At 42.4% G+C, this 15,637-nt stretch overlaps 2 protein-coding genes across 2 annotated transcripts; one reads left to right on the top strand and one right to left on the bottom strand.

The window, feature by feature from the left end:
- Positions 1-3,206: 3,206 nt before the first annotated feature.
- On the top strand, positions 3,207-7,895 carry LOC139767283 (uncharacterized). Its single transcript, XM_071696475.1, has 2 exons — positions 3,207-3,352; positions 6,481-7,895. The coding sequence occupies exons 1-2, from the start codon at positions 3,344-3,346 to the stop codon at positions 6,916-6,918; spliced, it is 447 nt and encodes a 148-aa protein (XP_071552576.1). The 5' UTR covers positions 3,207-3,343; the 3' UTR covers positions 6,919-7,895.
- A 4,500-nt stretch (positions 7,896-12,395) lies between these two features.
- LOC139767341 (uncharacterized) lies at positions 12,396-14,183 on the bottom strand. The gene is made up of 2 exons (XM_071696666.1): positions 14,108-14,183; positions 12,396-12,785 (listed from the first exon to the last, which is right to left on the bottom strand). The coding sequence occupies exons 1-2, from the start codon at positions 14,114-14,116 to the stop codon at positions 12,483-12,485; spliced, it is 312 nt and encodes a 103-aa protein (XP_071552767.1). The 5' UTR covers positions 14,117-14,183; the 3' UTR covers positions 12,396-12,482.
- Between the last annotated feature and the right edge of the window lie 1,454 nt (positions 14,184-15,637).

The following is a 15,637-nucleotide window of genomic DNA, read 5'->3' as shown; positions in this document are numbered from 1 at the left end:
AAAGCAAGGTTGGTATGTCATATCTATAAACATGTCTTAGCTTATATGTGTAAGACATAAAGAATCGAATCTGAAGTGCGTATATGTTAGGTTAAAGCTACTCTAACGGCATCAAGGGAAAAGCAGGATTACTTATCGCTCATTTAGTCAGGTCGTGGTCGTTCGGAAAGAAAGGGGCATACGTAAGATGAGACTCCCCTAACATTTAAGGGTAGCGGTGAAGATTTTTCGATTGTTAGATACAACTTGCCGTTGACGGCCTGATAGTGGATAGGCGGAGACCAAATTGCTTGCTATTCAAGCAGTCGCTTGGAATGTTTTATCTCACCAACAACTGATAAAATGATTGTCACTTTTGGGTATTTCTCTTACCGATTCTATTACAACTTTACGTTTCAAGTGTAAGACCACTCACTCATTTCCTCACCACTTTTAGTCCTACCACAACACGCCACCACTTCAAACCAACACTTGCTCCCATCTGCCCGCAGTACCGCTCACTCTCGTATACGCCTCACTCGGGTCCAGCAGCATTTCCACTCACCACCCGGTCATTGCAACGCTCTCCCACTTGATCCTCCAAATAGTTCACACCCGCCTGTACTTACAAACGTGATCCTACCATCATCAGTTCATCCCACCTCTCCAAATGACTGAGCCTTACCTGCGCTAACTTACGTCGACACGTACCAGTTAGCTCGAGCGGACCCAGTACAATAGTGGCGAAAGTGGAGGAGATCAGGTTCTTCACCAGGTGATTTGGCCGGAGGGAAGGTTGCAGGATTCAAAGAAGCTGGGAGAAGTATTTAGGAAGGTTCCTGATAACACAAGCCTCTTAGGAAGTTAGACATTTATCTTGCACGTTGATATTGTCCAAAAATTGGTGAGATCATATACCTAGGCCCTGTTACGTTAACTGATACAAGGAGGTAATTCAGGAGATACGGGGAAACGGTGTGACAATAACGTACGTTTCAAATTAAGTCGTATTTTTCATCCACTTCGGCGGCTGTCATGGCGCAGGACATGGACACAGGGGAACATCAGCAGTTACCCGACAATTCATGCTGGACGTCAGCCACCTTTTCAAGACAGACAAATGGTAGGAATCGCGATATTGCGCACCTCCATCAAGGAACGATTAAAGTGGCACAAGAGTGCATAACCACCCTGTTATATTGGAATAACATCTTACTTCACTAATTGAGAAAACTTCCAAGATTCTGAGCTGACAGCTGAGTGAAAAGTAATATACGTGGATTTTTGGACGTTGGAAAAGGACTGTTAAGAATTATAGCTATTCACCATTTAATTTCTCTCTCTCTCTCTCTCTCTCTCTCTCTCTCTCTCTCTCTCTCTCTCTCTCTCTCTCTCTCTCTCTCTCTGAAGTTATTATCCATTTTTTCATCAGCTGTTGTTGGCGGTGGTCCTGTGCACCATTCTTGGCCTAGTTCTGGCCGAACCTGAACCCTTGGCTCAGCCTGGCCCCTTGGCCAGACCTGATCCCTTGGCCAAGCCTGACCCCTTGGCCCAGCCTGACCCCTTGGCCCAGCCCGACCCCACACCGGACGCTGATCCCAGACGACGAGGTCGAGGGCGAGGACAAGGACGAGGTCGTCGTCGGTTTTTCTCCGGACATCGCTCCACTTCACGTGGTGGCCACCATCATTCTCATGGTAGTCACTTAGGTAGTGGAGTTGGTTTTCATCTAAGTGGTGGACGTGGTCATCTTGGTAGTCGACTAAGTGGTTTGCTTAGTCATCTTGGTAGCCATCTAAGTGGTGGACATGGTCATCACGGTAGTCATCTAAGTAGCGGACATGGCAGTCATCATGGTAGCCATCTAAGTAGCGGACATGGCAGTCATCATGGTAGCCATCTAAGTAGCGGACATGGCAGTCATCATGGGAGCCATCTAAGTGGTGGACATAGTAGTCATCATGGTAGCTTGCATGGTTTTCACGGTAGCCAATTTGGTGGACATGGCAGTCATCACGGTGGCCACCATGATAACCATCATGGTTTCAGCCACTTTACTGGACACAGTGGTCATCATGGTGGGCATGGTGGTAGCAGCAGCAGCTTTCGTCGTGGACGCAGGCCAAATCATCACTGACCACCCGCTACCCCACATCACCACCACCACTGTTGCACCATCGTCATGTGAAAGAAATCCGGTTTTGTAATCACTTGTTTTTGTGATCTGATTATCACTATGTAATTCTGAAAAAGTATTTATGTAATAAATCCCGAAAGCCAATCCGTTTGATAATTATTGATCCTCACCACTGCACTTGGACAGATATTGAAGAGGTGTTTATGACCTTATCAACACAGATTGAAGATGTGTTTGAAGATGTGTTTATGACCTTATCAACACAGCTTTTGATATCCCGTTGTAAGTTATAACAACCGATATTTCAAGTCAAGGAAACTTAAATCTCTCTACAGTTCTGGGGTTGATTTAAGGAGGACTAAACACAGCTAGCCAACAATTTTTTTTTTTTATGGTATCGGCGGCTGAGCAAGGAGGCTGCGATATACACAGTAAAAACGTTTAAAACGACACACCCTCATCGGCACGAAATATTCACGTGGTATTACTGGTCAGTATATGCAGTAAGTCTTTGCCAATTTATGGAGAAGTCCATGGAATTGATATTCGAGGTGTTGCCTGCTATATTCGGGAGCGCCACCAGTAGGACGCTGCCTTGCCTTGTTACTGCTGTGTTGCAGCAGCACCCGGACGGGGGGAAGGGGGGGTGCATCATGTTCCTGAACGAAATGACACATTTAAGAGTGGCTTGGAAGCCTTACACCGTGCAACTACTTAAAGGCTCGGATGACAGGTGATGATTAAGGTGTACTTAATGGTCATACCTTGCAGGAGAGCAAGGTGCTGCTGGTTTGACTGCCAGACAAGAGGACATGCATGGGGTGAAGAGCCGCTGCATAGTCCCGCCGGGGCCGTAATTCCCGTCTTTGACGCGAATACAAATGGCGAAGGCAGCAGCGCTCGTTGGCTAAAATTACACTATTTTTTTTTTTCGCCCTTTTACCCATCCGTCTTTTATGCCATTATAGCATAAGGTCGTATTATCAACCGCTGTGATCAGTTATGTCTAAATCATGGAATTTTGTGTCACTTGCCGATAAAGAATGCATTAACTAGTAGTCTACATGGAAATACATTCTTGCCAACTTTTTGGCTCCACCCCCTTAGCGCACTCCGCCTACTTAATGTGTATCGTATATAAGACTTTACCCATCCATAGCATTAATAGACAACCACCAGAGACAAGTCTCTCCTAGCACCAGCAGGAAGGATACTGCCTCACTCACAATGAAGATGGTAAGTGTCTGATCTCAGTGTTTGCTGTCAACCTGAATTATATTTCTCAGTGTTTGCCTTTAACCTTGAATTATATTTCTCAGTGTTTGCTATTAACCTTGAATTATATTTCAGTGTTTGCTATTAACCTTGAATTATATTTCTCAGTGTTTGCTTTTAGCCTTGAATTATATTTCTCAGTGTTTGCTTTTAACCTTGAATTATATTTCTCAGTGTTTGCTTTTAACGAATTATATTTCTCAGTGTTTGCTATTAACCTTGAATTATATTTCTCAGTGTTTGCTATTAACCTTGAATTATATTTCTCAGTGTTTGCTTTTAACCTTGAATTATATCTCAGTGTTTGCTTTTAACCTTGAATTATATTTCTCAGTGTTTGCTTTTAACCTTGAATTATATTCCTTAGTGTTTGCTTTTAACCTTGAATTATATTTCTCAGTGTTTGCTTTTAACCTTGAATTATATTCAAGTATAATCTTTATGGTTAATGGAACGGTCGACTATATAAGTTAAGGGCATGAACTTAGTGAAACATTGTCACAGTTATGTTTAGGTAGACGCTGGAAACGAGAATTATTGTGTGTGTGTGTGTGTGTGTGTGTGTGTGTGATTCTCCCCTGGCAGTGGTGCACCACTTCTCAGTTAAGACTCAGGGTTCGCTTATGCAATGATGGAAGCTACGTGCATAATGTAGGACGTAGGTGGTATCAGAACATATCATAGAACCCGAGGAAAGTGTTAAGGATTCCTTTGTTGACAGGACGTTGACGACCTGCACGTACGACGCACGACCACGGCAGTTGATAAAGCTTAACTCAGCCCCCCCCCCCCCCCAGACACACACACACACACACACACACACACACACACACACACACACACACACACACGAAAAAAGATGTCAGTATGTACATTTGCACATCACGGTGAATAAAGGCGTAAGAAAGATCATTCAACGTCATTAGTATGTTTGTGTATGGCTTTGACGGTTTTATTGGCCTTGGCAGTTCACAGAGTTCGAATAACTTCAACCAACCGGGTCGTGATATATATATATATATATATATATATATATATATATATATATATATATATATATATATATATATATATATATATATATATCGAGGATCACGGAGTTATCTTTTACAGAAGAGGAAGGTGAACGATTGTTCTGGTGGTGGTTATGACTTGAACGTGATAGTTAATAGGCCCAAGTCCCAATAGGTAATTTCAATACATGCTGTTATCAGTTGTTTAAACGTATTAGTTGTTTAAGGGTGTCATGACTGATCGTAGTCTTCTGTTGTTGTTATAATAATGCACGTAGTATGAAAGGCATATCATGGGCTACGTTAGGTAATCAGGTCTGGCCAGGACAAATTATATATTTGTAACTTCATTCCATCAGTTATAGATTGTTCCATTTGCTGTAAATGACTTCTTTTTTTTTTTCTTTTTAAAGGTATGAAGTAAATCTTGATTAGTCCACTGATAGCCAAACAGGTCCAAACAATTGTGGTTTAAGTAAAACATGAGGATGCGAGTTCTGCAGATATATATATATATATATATATATATATATATATATAAATATATATATATATATATATATATATTTTTTTTTTTTTTTTTTTTTTTTTTTTTTTTTGTCGCTGTCTCCCGCGTTTGCGAGGTAGCGCAAGGAAACAGACGAAAGAAATGGCCCAACCCACCCCCATACACATGTATATACATACGTCCACACACGCAAATATACATACCTACACAGCTTTCCATGGTTTACCCCAGACGCTTCACATGCCTTGATTCAATCCACTGACAGCACGTCAACCCCGGTATACCACATCGCTCCAATTCACTCTATTCCTTGCCCTCCTTTCACCCCCCTGCATGTTCAGGCCCCGATCACACAAAATCTTTTTCACTCCATCTTTCCACCTCCAATTTGGTCTCCCTCTTCTCCTCGTTCCCTCCACCTCCGACACATATATCCTCTTGGTCAATCTTTCCTCACTCATTCTCTCCATGTGGCCAAACCATTTCAAAACACCCTCTTCTGCTCTCTCAACCACGCTCTTTTTATTTCCACACATCTCTCTTACCCTTACGTTACTTACTCGATCAAACCACCTCACACCACACATTGTCCTCAAACATCTCATTTCCAGCCCATCCATCCTCCTGCGCACAACTCTATCCATAGCCCACGCCTCGCAACCATACAACATTGTTGGAACCACTATTCCTTCAAACATACCCATTTTTGCTTTCCGAGATAATGTTCTCGACTTCCACACATTCTTCAAGGCTCCCAGAATTTTCGCCCCCTCCCCCACCCCACGTGTAGGAAGAGAGGAAAGTGATTGGTTCTCAGTGAATGTAGGTTTGCGGCAGGGGTGTGTGATGTCTCCATGGTTGTTTAATTTGTTTATGGATGGGGTTGTTAGGGAGGTGAATGCAAGAGTTTTGGAAAGAGGGGCAAGTATGAAGTCTGTTGGGGATGAGAGAGCTTGGGAAGTGAGTCAGTTGTTGTTCGCTGATGATACAGCGCTGGTGGCTGATTCATGTGAGAAACTGCAGAAGCTGGTGACTCAGTTTGGTAAAGTGTGTGAAAGAAGAAAGTTAAGAGTAAATGTGAATAAGAGCAAGGTTATTAGGTACAGTAGGGTTGAGGGTCAAGTCAATTGGGAGGTGAGTTTGAATGGAGAAAAACTGGAGGAAGTGAAGTGTTTTAGAGATCTGGGAGTGGACCTGGCAGCGGATGGAACCATGGAAGCGGAAGTGGATCATAGGGTGGGGGAGGGGGCGAAAATATATATATATATATATATATATATATATATATATATATATATATATATATATATATATATATATATATATATACCTTTTGGTTTCAGCATTTCACAACCTTAGTTCAATTCTCAACTGATTAGTACCTAAGAAAAAATCCCAAGACAAGAAATCTTTACATCCTCCGCCTACCGTCTCTGGCGATACCCCCCCCTCTCTCTCTCTCTCTCTCTCTCTCTCTCTCTCTCTCTCTCTCTCTCTCTCTCTCTCTCTCTCTCTCTCTCTCTCTCTCTCAAGTACTAGAGTGATAATATTTGTTACCATATTTACAGCTGCTGCTGCTGGTGACTGTGGCCATATGTGGCATGATGGAGCTAAGTGTGGCCACACCCGTCGCCTTACCAGCCCCTGAGGCCCTCCCAGCACCACAACCTGACCCATTGATACGCGTTTCTTTCGGCGGCCATGGACATGGCCATGGTAGTAGATATGGCCATAGTAATAGATATGGTCATGGTCATAGATATGGCCATGGTAATAGATATGGCCATAGTCATAGATATGGCCTTAGTCATAGATATGGCCATGGGCTGAGTTTAGGCGGTTACTTTGGCTTCGGTGGTCATCGCCATGGACTCGGCGGATACATTCGTCTCGGTAATCGTCGCCGTGGCCATAACTATGGCCACGGCCACAGTTACGGTCATAGCCACGGCCACCGTTACGGTCATGGCCACAGATACGGCTTTGGTGGTCATGGCTATCACTAATCCAGGGAAGAGAATCCAGTCACTGATCCAGAGAAGAGAATCCAATCGCTGATCCAGAGAAGGGAATCCAATCGCTGACCCAGAGAAGGGAATCCAATCACTGATCCAGAGAAGGGAATCCAGTCGCTGATCCAGAGAAGGGAATCCAATCGCTGACCCAGAGAAGGGAATCCAATCACTGATCCAGAGAAGGGAATCCAATCACTGATCCAGAGAAGGGAATCCAATCACTGATCCAGAGAAGGGAATCCAATCACTGATCCAGAGAAGGGAATCCAATCACTGATCCAGAGAAGGGAATCCAGTCGCTGATCCAGAGAAGGGAATCCAATCGCTGACCCAGAGAAGGGAATCCAATCACTGATCCAGAGAAGGGAATCCAATCACTGATCCAGAGAAGGGAATCCAATCACTGATCCAGAGAAGGGAATCCAGTCGCTGATCCAGAGAAGGGAATCCAATCGCTGACCCAGAGAAGGGAATCCAATCACTGATCCAGAGAAGGGAATCCAATCACTGATCCAGAGAAGGGAATCCAATCACTGATCCAGAGAAGGGAATCCAATCACTGATCCAGAGAAGGGAATCCAGTCGCTGATCCAGAGAAGGGAATCCAATCGCTGACCCAGAGAAGGGAATCCAATCACTGATCCAGAGAAGGGAATCCAATCGCTGACCCAGAGAAGGGAATCCAATCACTGATCCAGAGAAGGGAATCCAATCACTGATCCAGGGAAGGGAATCCAATCACTGATCCAGAGAAGGGAATCCAATCACTGATCCAGAGAAGGGAATCCAATCACTGATCCAGAGAAGGGAATCCAATCTGATCCAGGGAAGGGAATCCAATCACTGATCCAGGGAAGGGAATCCAATCTGATCCAGGGAAGGGAATCCTCCTCTGGCACTGCGCTCGGGTGGTATTGCTTGCGGTCCGTCTGTTGTATTACGATGTTTATTAAATGGTGTGTACACGGTGTGTGTTTTTGTTTTTACCATTAATCCTTTCCAGAGTGTTAACACACCTTTTAAATGCCCCTTTGCTTCAGTGATAGAACACTCTCAGTTTCATCCACACACGGTGGGCCGCTGGCTTGATTCAGTCCACATCACGGAACTCTTACGTCTCGTTCCCTCGTGTGATTTGCATGCTCCTTACGTGAGAGCTATCAGCTAGCCCCGCCTTCTGGCATATCTCCTCGTAAACACACACTCTCTCTCTCTCTCTCTCTCTCTCTCTCTCTCTCTCTCTCTCTCTCTCTCTCTCTCTCTCTCTCTCTCTCCAGTGAGTTAGGATTGACGTATTGCTAACTTCTAGATACTAAATAAAGTTGTTCCACCTCGTTGTGCTTATTTCCTTGTGTCTCAGTCAGCAAGAATTTTACAACTTCCTAAAAAAAAAGAAAATCAATTTTTGTGGAAAGAAAAGGAAAATTATTTGAGGAAAAACGTTAAAAAGTGACAAACATAGGTTGATGCAATATATATATATATATATATATATATATATATATTTCATACTATTCGCCATTTCCCGCATTAGCGAGGTAGCGTTAAGAACAGAGGACTGGGCCTTTGAGGGAATATCCTCACCTGGCTCCGTTCTGTTATATATATATATATATATATATATATATATATATATATATATATATATATATATATATATATATATATATCTATATATATATATATATATATATATATATATATATATATATCTATATATATATATATATATATATATATATATATATATATATATATTCGCCCTTTCCCGCGCCAGCTAGGTAGCGTTAAGAACAGAGGACTGAGCCATAGAGAGAAAATCCTCGCTTGGCCCCGTTCTCTGTTCCCTCTTTTGGAAAAGTAAAAACTGGAGGGGAGGATTTCCAGCTCCCACGCTCTCTCCGCTTTAGTCGCCTTCTACGACACGCAGGAAATACGTAGGAAGTATTTTTTCCCCTATCCCCAGGGATGATATATATATATATATATATATATATATATATATATATATATATATATATATATATATATGGTGTAGCGGTTAGCGGTCCTAACCATGACGCAATCATGGGCCGTCCAGGGTCGAGCACATAGGTTCGAAATCTGGGTGCGGCAGTTGGTCCACAGTCAACCCAACTGTTCATCTACCCCTAAGGATAGGTCGATAAGATTGGTTCCTGGCTCAGGCTAGGATACATATAGGGATTATAGGATGATGGCCTTGATTAGTGCCTCAGTTGCCCGTGCCGTCTCAGCTAATATATATATATATATATATGGATGGGGTTGTAAGGGAGGTAAATGCAAGAGTCCTGGAAAGAGGGGCAAGTATGAAGTCTGTTGGGGATGAGAGAGCTTGGGAAGTGAGTCAGTTGTTGTTCGCTGATGATACAGCGCTGGTGGCTGATTCATGTGAGAAACTGCAGAAGCTGGTGACTGAGTTTGGTAAAGTGTGTGGAAGAAGAAAGTTGAGAGTAAATGTGAATAAGAGCAAGGTTATTAGGTACAGTAGGGGTGAGGGTCAAGTCAATTGGGAGGTGAGTTTGAATGGAGAAAAACTGGAGGAAGTGAAGTGTTTTAGATATCTGGGAGTGGATCTGTCAGCGGATGGAACCATGGAAGCGGAAGTGGATCATAGGGTGGGGGAGGGGGCGAAAATTTTGGGAGCCTTGAAAAATGTGTGGAAGTCGAGAACATTATCTCGGAAAGCAAAAATGGGTATGTTTGAGGGAATAGTGGTTCCAACAATGTTGTATGGTTGCGAGGCGTGGGCTATGGATAGAGATGTGCGCAGGAGGATGGATGTGCTGGAAATGAGATGTTTGAGGACAATGTGTGGTGTGAGGTGGTTTGATCGAGTAAGTAACGTAAGGGTAAGAGAGAGGTGTGGAAATAAAAAGAGCGTGGTTGAGAGAGCAGAAGAGGGTGTTTTGAAATGGTTTGGGCACATGGAGAGAATGAGTGAGGAGAGATTGACCAAGAGGATATATGTGTCGGAGGTGGAGGGAACGAGGAGAAGAGGGAGACCAAATTGGAGGTGGAAAGATGGAGTGAAAAAGATTTTGTGTGATCGGGGCCTGAACATGCAGGAGGGTGAAAGGAGGGCAAGAAATAGAGTGAATTGGAGTCATGTGGTATACAGGGGTTGACGTGCTGTCAGTGGATTGAAGCAAGGCATGTGAAGCGTCTGGGGTAAACCATGGAAAGCTGTGTAGGTATGTATATTTGCGTGTGTGGACGTGTGTATGTACATGTGTATGGGGGGGGGGGGGTTGGGCCATTTCTTTCGTCTGTTTCCTTGCGCTACCTCGCAAACGCGGGAGACAGCGACAAAGTATAAAAAAAAAAAAAAGAAAAGAAAAAAAAAAAAAAAAAAAAATATATATATATATATATATATATATATATATGTATGTATATAGTAACCAACATGATACGGACATAATATTCCCCAAAGGCCATTGTGGATAAAAGTAGTAGAGTAATAGAAAAAAAAAATGTAGAAATCGATCAGAGTTCCGAGGTTGTTTGTATAGCTGACTCGTAAAAGTAGAAAGAGGGAAAGAAGAATTCCTCAGCTTAACTGCATGAGAGAAGAGAGGTCAGAAGAAACCACACCAATCGTTATCAAGTACATTCTAATCCCTAGCATAGTAGGTTTCAGCACGAGGATGTGAAGCTACATTGTTCCGTGGAGGGAAGTCACACATTCAAAGACCCGTACATAGCAAAAGGACTTAGAAGGGCGGAGTGGGTATACGAAACATGAAAACAAAGTTATAGGGGGTACAGAATTTTCGAGCCAAATGCCATTGAAGCTAGGAGACAAAAGTCCACGGGATGAGCAATGGGGATTTTTGTACTGCAGTATGCGCAAACGCCACCTCAGGAGCAAACCGATGGTACAGATGAAAGCTGGGTATGTGATAGCGTAGTAGGTAGAATAGCCTTGGACAACTGGGTGGCAGAGAGATCAGGGGTAGGAAGTGGACAGATGGTGTACTACAATGGGAAGGCTAGATGTGAAGCAGCGGATGTTGAGGAAATGAACAGAGAAAACCTTAAGTTCTTGAAGGCGTGTTTGGTGTTGGTTCTTGTCGGCCTCATGTCGTTCAAGGGAACCATCCAGCCCACCTCGACCAGTGTTGTTCTTCCGATTTGGCTCTGGAGAGTCTGAATACAAATGTTTTGTCATGTTTAATGCTGAAGAGATGGAAACGTGAAGTGCAGAGTGAAGGAGTGTGCAAGATATGTGCTGTCAAGTGTTGTATGACAGATGCCGATAGCGTGCGGATCTGTTTGTGGATTCGATGACCAAAAAAAAAAAAAAAAAAGATGGGGTGAGCACTGCTTCCTCATTACGATGCTTTCCTACGCCCAAGCGTGGACCGTGGACAGTCAGTACTGATCACCCGCCACAAGACTCATCCACTACTACATGAGGATGACGAAATTAGATTTATTTGAACCTATCTTAACCGAAAAAAAAAAAATTGTAACGGTCACTGATAAGCAGCTTCACCCACACTGTAGTCTATGCTCGCATTCGTGAAGTGTTGACCCTTGGAGTATAAGAATTCCTAAGATCACTCAGGCAGGATACAAGTATACACAAGCAAATTCGGAAAGTGCAAGTTTATGGTGTAAGCGGGACTTAAAAAGCGTCGGTAGGAAATTATCCTAAGTATTGATATCTATGTATTACTGTTACGGGGACTGAAGTTGCTGACCAGGTCCAACTGAGGACCTACATGCGATAAAAACACCCTAATAAAGATCTTTAATAAGTGACCATATTGGGGATCGGCAAGAAAAGAGATGCCATTAGATGCAGTTTTATCTTCAAAGACGTTTGCTTTAGCGGGAGCAGAACTGTAACTCTGTGATCGTCGCCGACAACACACACATGTTCCTCAACATTTGCATCTTGAGGACGTGAGTCCCGGGATCCTCACACTGTTGTCAAAACTCTCAACCGTTATGCCCTAGGAACGAGCTTGCGCGCCATCGTCTGTGATCAACCTCCGAGAAGGAATTTTTCCTTTTCCCCGTCGAGCAAAAGTTATTCAATCTATTGAACAGTTGAATCCCTCGGCTAAAGTGTGTGATAGTGGATGTAGGTGATACTGAGTATATCGGATCACATATATTCGACTTAAGTATAGAATTGAAATTTGGCCCCAGCAACTTTTGCCATCAAGATGGTTAGAAATCTCTTTGTCTGTTGGGTCTTTTCTTTTTTCATATATTTTACCCTTTTTAAAGATGTTTTACAAAGTATGAAAAAAGGTTAATTCATTCCTCTTACTAATTGAAAAGCTAGGAAACAATTAGGTGGGAGGAGCAACTTCAAAATGCTTGTAACTAATTTTTCTATGTCAACGTAAAAGACATCTTATTTAAAAAAAGAAAAAAAGTAAAATGTGTCTAGGTAATACAGTAAATATGATTAACAATAAAACCACACATTTTGTACATATCCTTTAATAAAAACCAGCATTAAATAACGTAATTGAACACTGTTTGCTAGCAGTGTGTCTAAGACGGAATCTGCTTCAGTGGTGATGGTGGCCACCAAAACCAAATCCATGACCGAAACCATGGCCATGGTGACCGAAGCCATGGCCATGGTGACCAAAACCATGGCCATGATGACCGAAACCATGGCCATGATGACCAAAACCATGGCCATGATGACCGAAACCATGGCCATGATGACCAAAACCATGGCCATGATGACCGAATCTAAAGCCTGGTCCAGGTAGTGGTGCAGGGAGGGCCACAGGGGCTGGCAGGGCGATGGGTGTGGCCACAGTTAGCTCCATCAGGCCACATATGGCCACGGTCAGCAGCAGCAGCTGTAAGAATCACAAAAATTATTACTCCAGTGTTTGTGAGTGAGGGGAAAATGAAAAGACTGACCAAGAAATGCCCACATATAGGTACGGGCGAGGTTACCTCACAAAGTACATAGCCACGGGCCAGGCTACCTCACAAAGTCTAACCTAACTAATACAGCTAATGTTCCAAAGTAAAGATAAGTTTGAGATATACACCACTTGCTAATCATTTTCATGTCCTTGCGAAAATTTAAACTTGCCGTGGGAGGATGTATACTGTCTGTTTAGGAAACATCTCAAAGGCACAAAGAAAAAAAGTGGTAAGATTTCGCCCAAGGGTGTGATGGCAGTGCTCTCTTTCTCTCTCTCTCTCTCTATATATATATATATATATATATATATATATATATATATGCTATGGATGGCGTTACTCTAAGTATTCATTCGTATACATTACTTAAATGTCCTGCTACTTCACTATACAAAGTACTCTCTCAAAATCTTTAAAAGAATCTTTATCAGATTTAAAATTTCGTGAATAATACAATATAATCAAAAGTGTAGGCTAACTGATACAAAACTTTGGAAAGGAAGGCTTTAGTGGAATGAAGTTACTGATGTCGACTTTTTAATTTGATCTGGTCATTTACTGATTACTAGTACAAGCGTTATAGGAAGCTCATTTTACAGTTGCACTTGTATCATTTATAAGAAGTTAATAAATGGCATGTCATAATTTGACCACGGATTATTCATATGTTGGTTGGTTATGATTCAGCTGAAGACCTGTCGACCTCCAGGGATCATTAAGGAGTCAACAGCAAATTACACCCACCATCAATAAAACCTTCAGTTCTTCCAGACATTCTAATTATGTTTGAGGTGTGTAGTTGTGTGTGTGTGTGTGTGTGTGTAAACGTTGGCCAGATCAAGCCAAATCACGTTCTTGGACCATAACTGGCGCAGGTTAGAGGTGAATACTCTGGGTACTACATAAACTGACACGGGCCAGGTGATGGTGTTCGAGGCACTCTTTGCAGGGAAAAGGGCGGCCCATCTATAAGTGTAATGTGATAGGCTATCAATGTATAGATTGTGGTCACTGTGACAACCGAATAATCCGTTTTCAGAGTGAACTCCTGTCGCACGAACCCAAAGTTTATTTGAAAAGTAACGGACGACTTCAGGCAGGGGAACTTATCACAGCTTGACCCACCTTAATAAAACACCGTTCCATTATTCTCGACCATTTCATTATGTTAACCAAAAAGATTTAAGAGAAAATATTCACGACGGATCGTTTCTTATGGTTAAAAAGCTTACATCTCTAAGATGCTTACCATCTTCATTGTAAGTGATGTGGAAGTCTTTCCTGTCGGGTCAGGGGATGATGACTGTGGTTGTCTGCTGAAGGCCGAAGAGGGACAGCTTTATATACTCTTACTGCAGTATCGTACGTCGAAGGGGTGGAGCCACGGAGTTGGCAGGAATTTATTTCAACTTTCTTTAGAAGGTGCATTCTCATGACTTTTTACGATATGATATTGAAATTTGTGAATAATAATTACGAGAAACTTTAGTTGATGTTTTCTCCAGACTTGTACCAAAGACGAATAGAGAGAAGAAATATGATTATTGCCATTTTAGCCAACCACCGCTTTCACCTTCGCCTTTTATATTTACATCAAGGGCGGGAATTTCCCTCTTCAGGCGTAGTAGCGTTCTTCCCCCATCACTTTAGCCACCCAGACCACCAAACCTTCCAGCCAGATGGTAATGTCATGTCGTCTGAGTGACAGCTCACTACACCGAAAATTACTTCCTACCTGGACTTCTTGGTACATATCAGGTTTGCAATCCACGCTGTACTTAAATTCTCTCTCTCTCTCTCTCTCTCTCTCTCTCTCTCTCTCTCTCTCTCTCTCTCTCTCTCTCTCTCTCTCTCTCTCTCTCTCAACCTTCCATATCACAGCATTACTGTCTGGCTCAGAGGCCGGCACCATCATGGGTTACCGGGTCTACTGCGCGTTAGCTCATACGCTCACATCTTTCAATTTCTTTATTGATTGTGCTTTTGTGGGCTCGAAGCCTATCGACTCTCAGCGATATTCTCTCTACAGTCTTCTTGTACTCTTTCATACATTCTGCTATTCTGTGGATTACCACTTAATCTAGACTTACTGTATTAATTTTTCTAAAGCGTAATTGTATTTCCTATCTCCTTTTTTTCTTTTGTGATCCAGTCCGGGTAATCGTTCTGTTTCCTTTCTGGAAATATAACCCCTCTTAAGAAGTATTTTGTTTCTTATTTTACTCCGCATTTCATCAAGAACTGACAGTCTAAAGTTAGGTATCAATGTGTTGTTGTCCTTGAAATCGAAACGGAAATATACAGTGAAGCGGAAACCATTGTGATCTGTTGTCGTAGCTTTTCACCAACTTTACGGAACTTATTTACTCTGGATCTATTAGCGGATAACTAACATGATTATCATCTTTCTCTGGATGTTGGATCAAACGATTCAAAAAGCAGTCTTTAGTGAAATCGATAAAGGTGTTGCCCTTTAGCTTGGTCTGTTAAAATCTCCTCCAGTTTCTACTTCCTTATTCGTAGCTAGAGGTTTGGTCTCTCTATATAAATATAGCATAATTTTTTTTATGTATTTTATATTATTTTAAACGTTCCAGTTGTTCAGTATATATTTTCATGTGTTTATGTGTTTGTTTATAGGTTTCAGAGCCGAACCTCAGCACCCCAGAGGTACTTCAGAGCCTACAGTGTTTTAAGCTATGCACATTGGTCTTGAAGGCTGCCTTAAGGTCTCCAGCGGCCTGTTTTCAAAAGCCTTATCTATAGAGTACACTTTAGA

The sequence above is a fragment of the Panulirus ornatus genome, chromosome 59, assembly GCF_036320965.1.
Source record: "Panulirus ornatus isolate Po-2019 chromosome 59, ASM3632096v1, whole genome shotgun sequence".
Classification (NCBI taxonomy): domain Eukaryota; kingdom Metazoa; phylum Arthropoda; class Malacostraca; order Decapoda; family Palinuridae; genus Panulirus; species Panulirus ornatus.
Note: the sequence above shows the minus strand (reverse complement) of the source record. Positions and strands in the feature narration are given on the sequence as shown.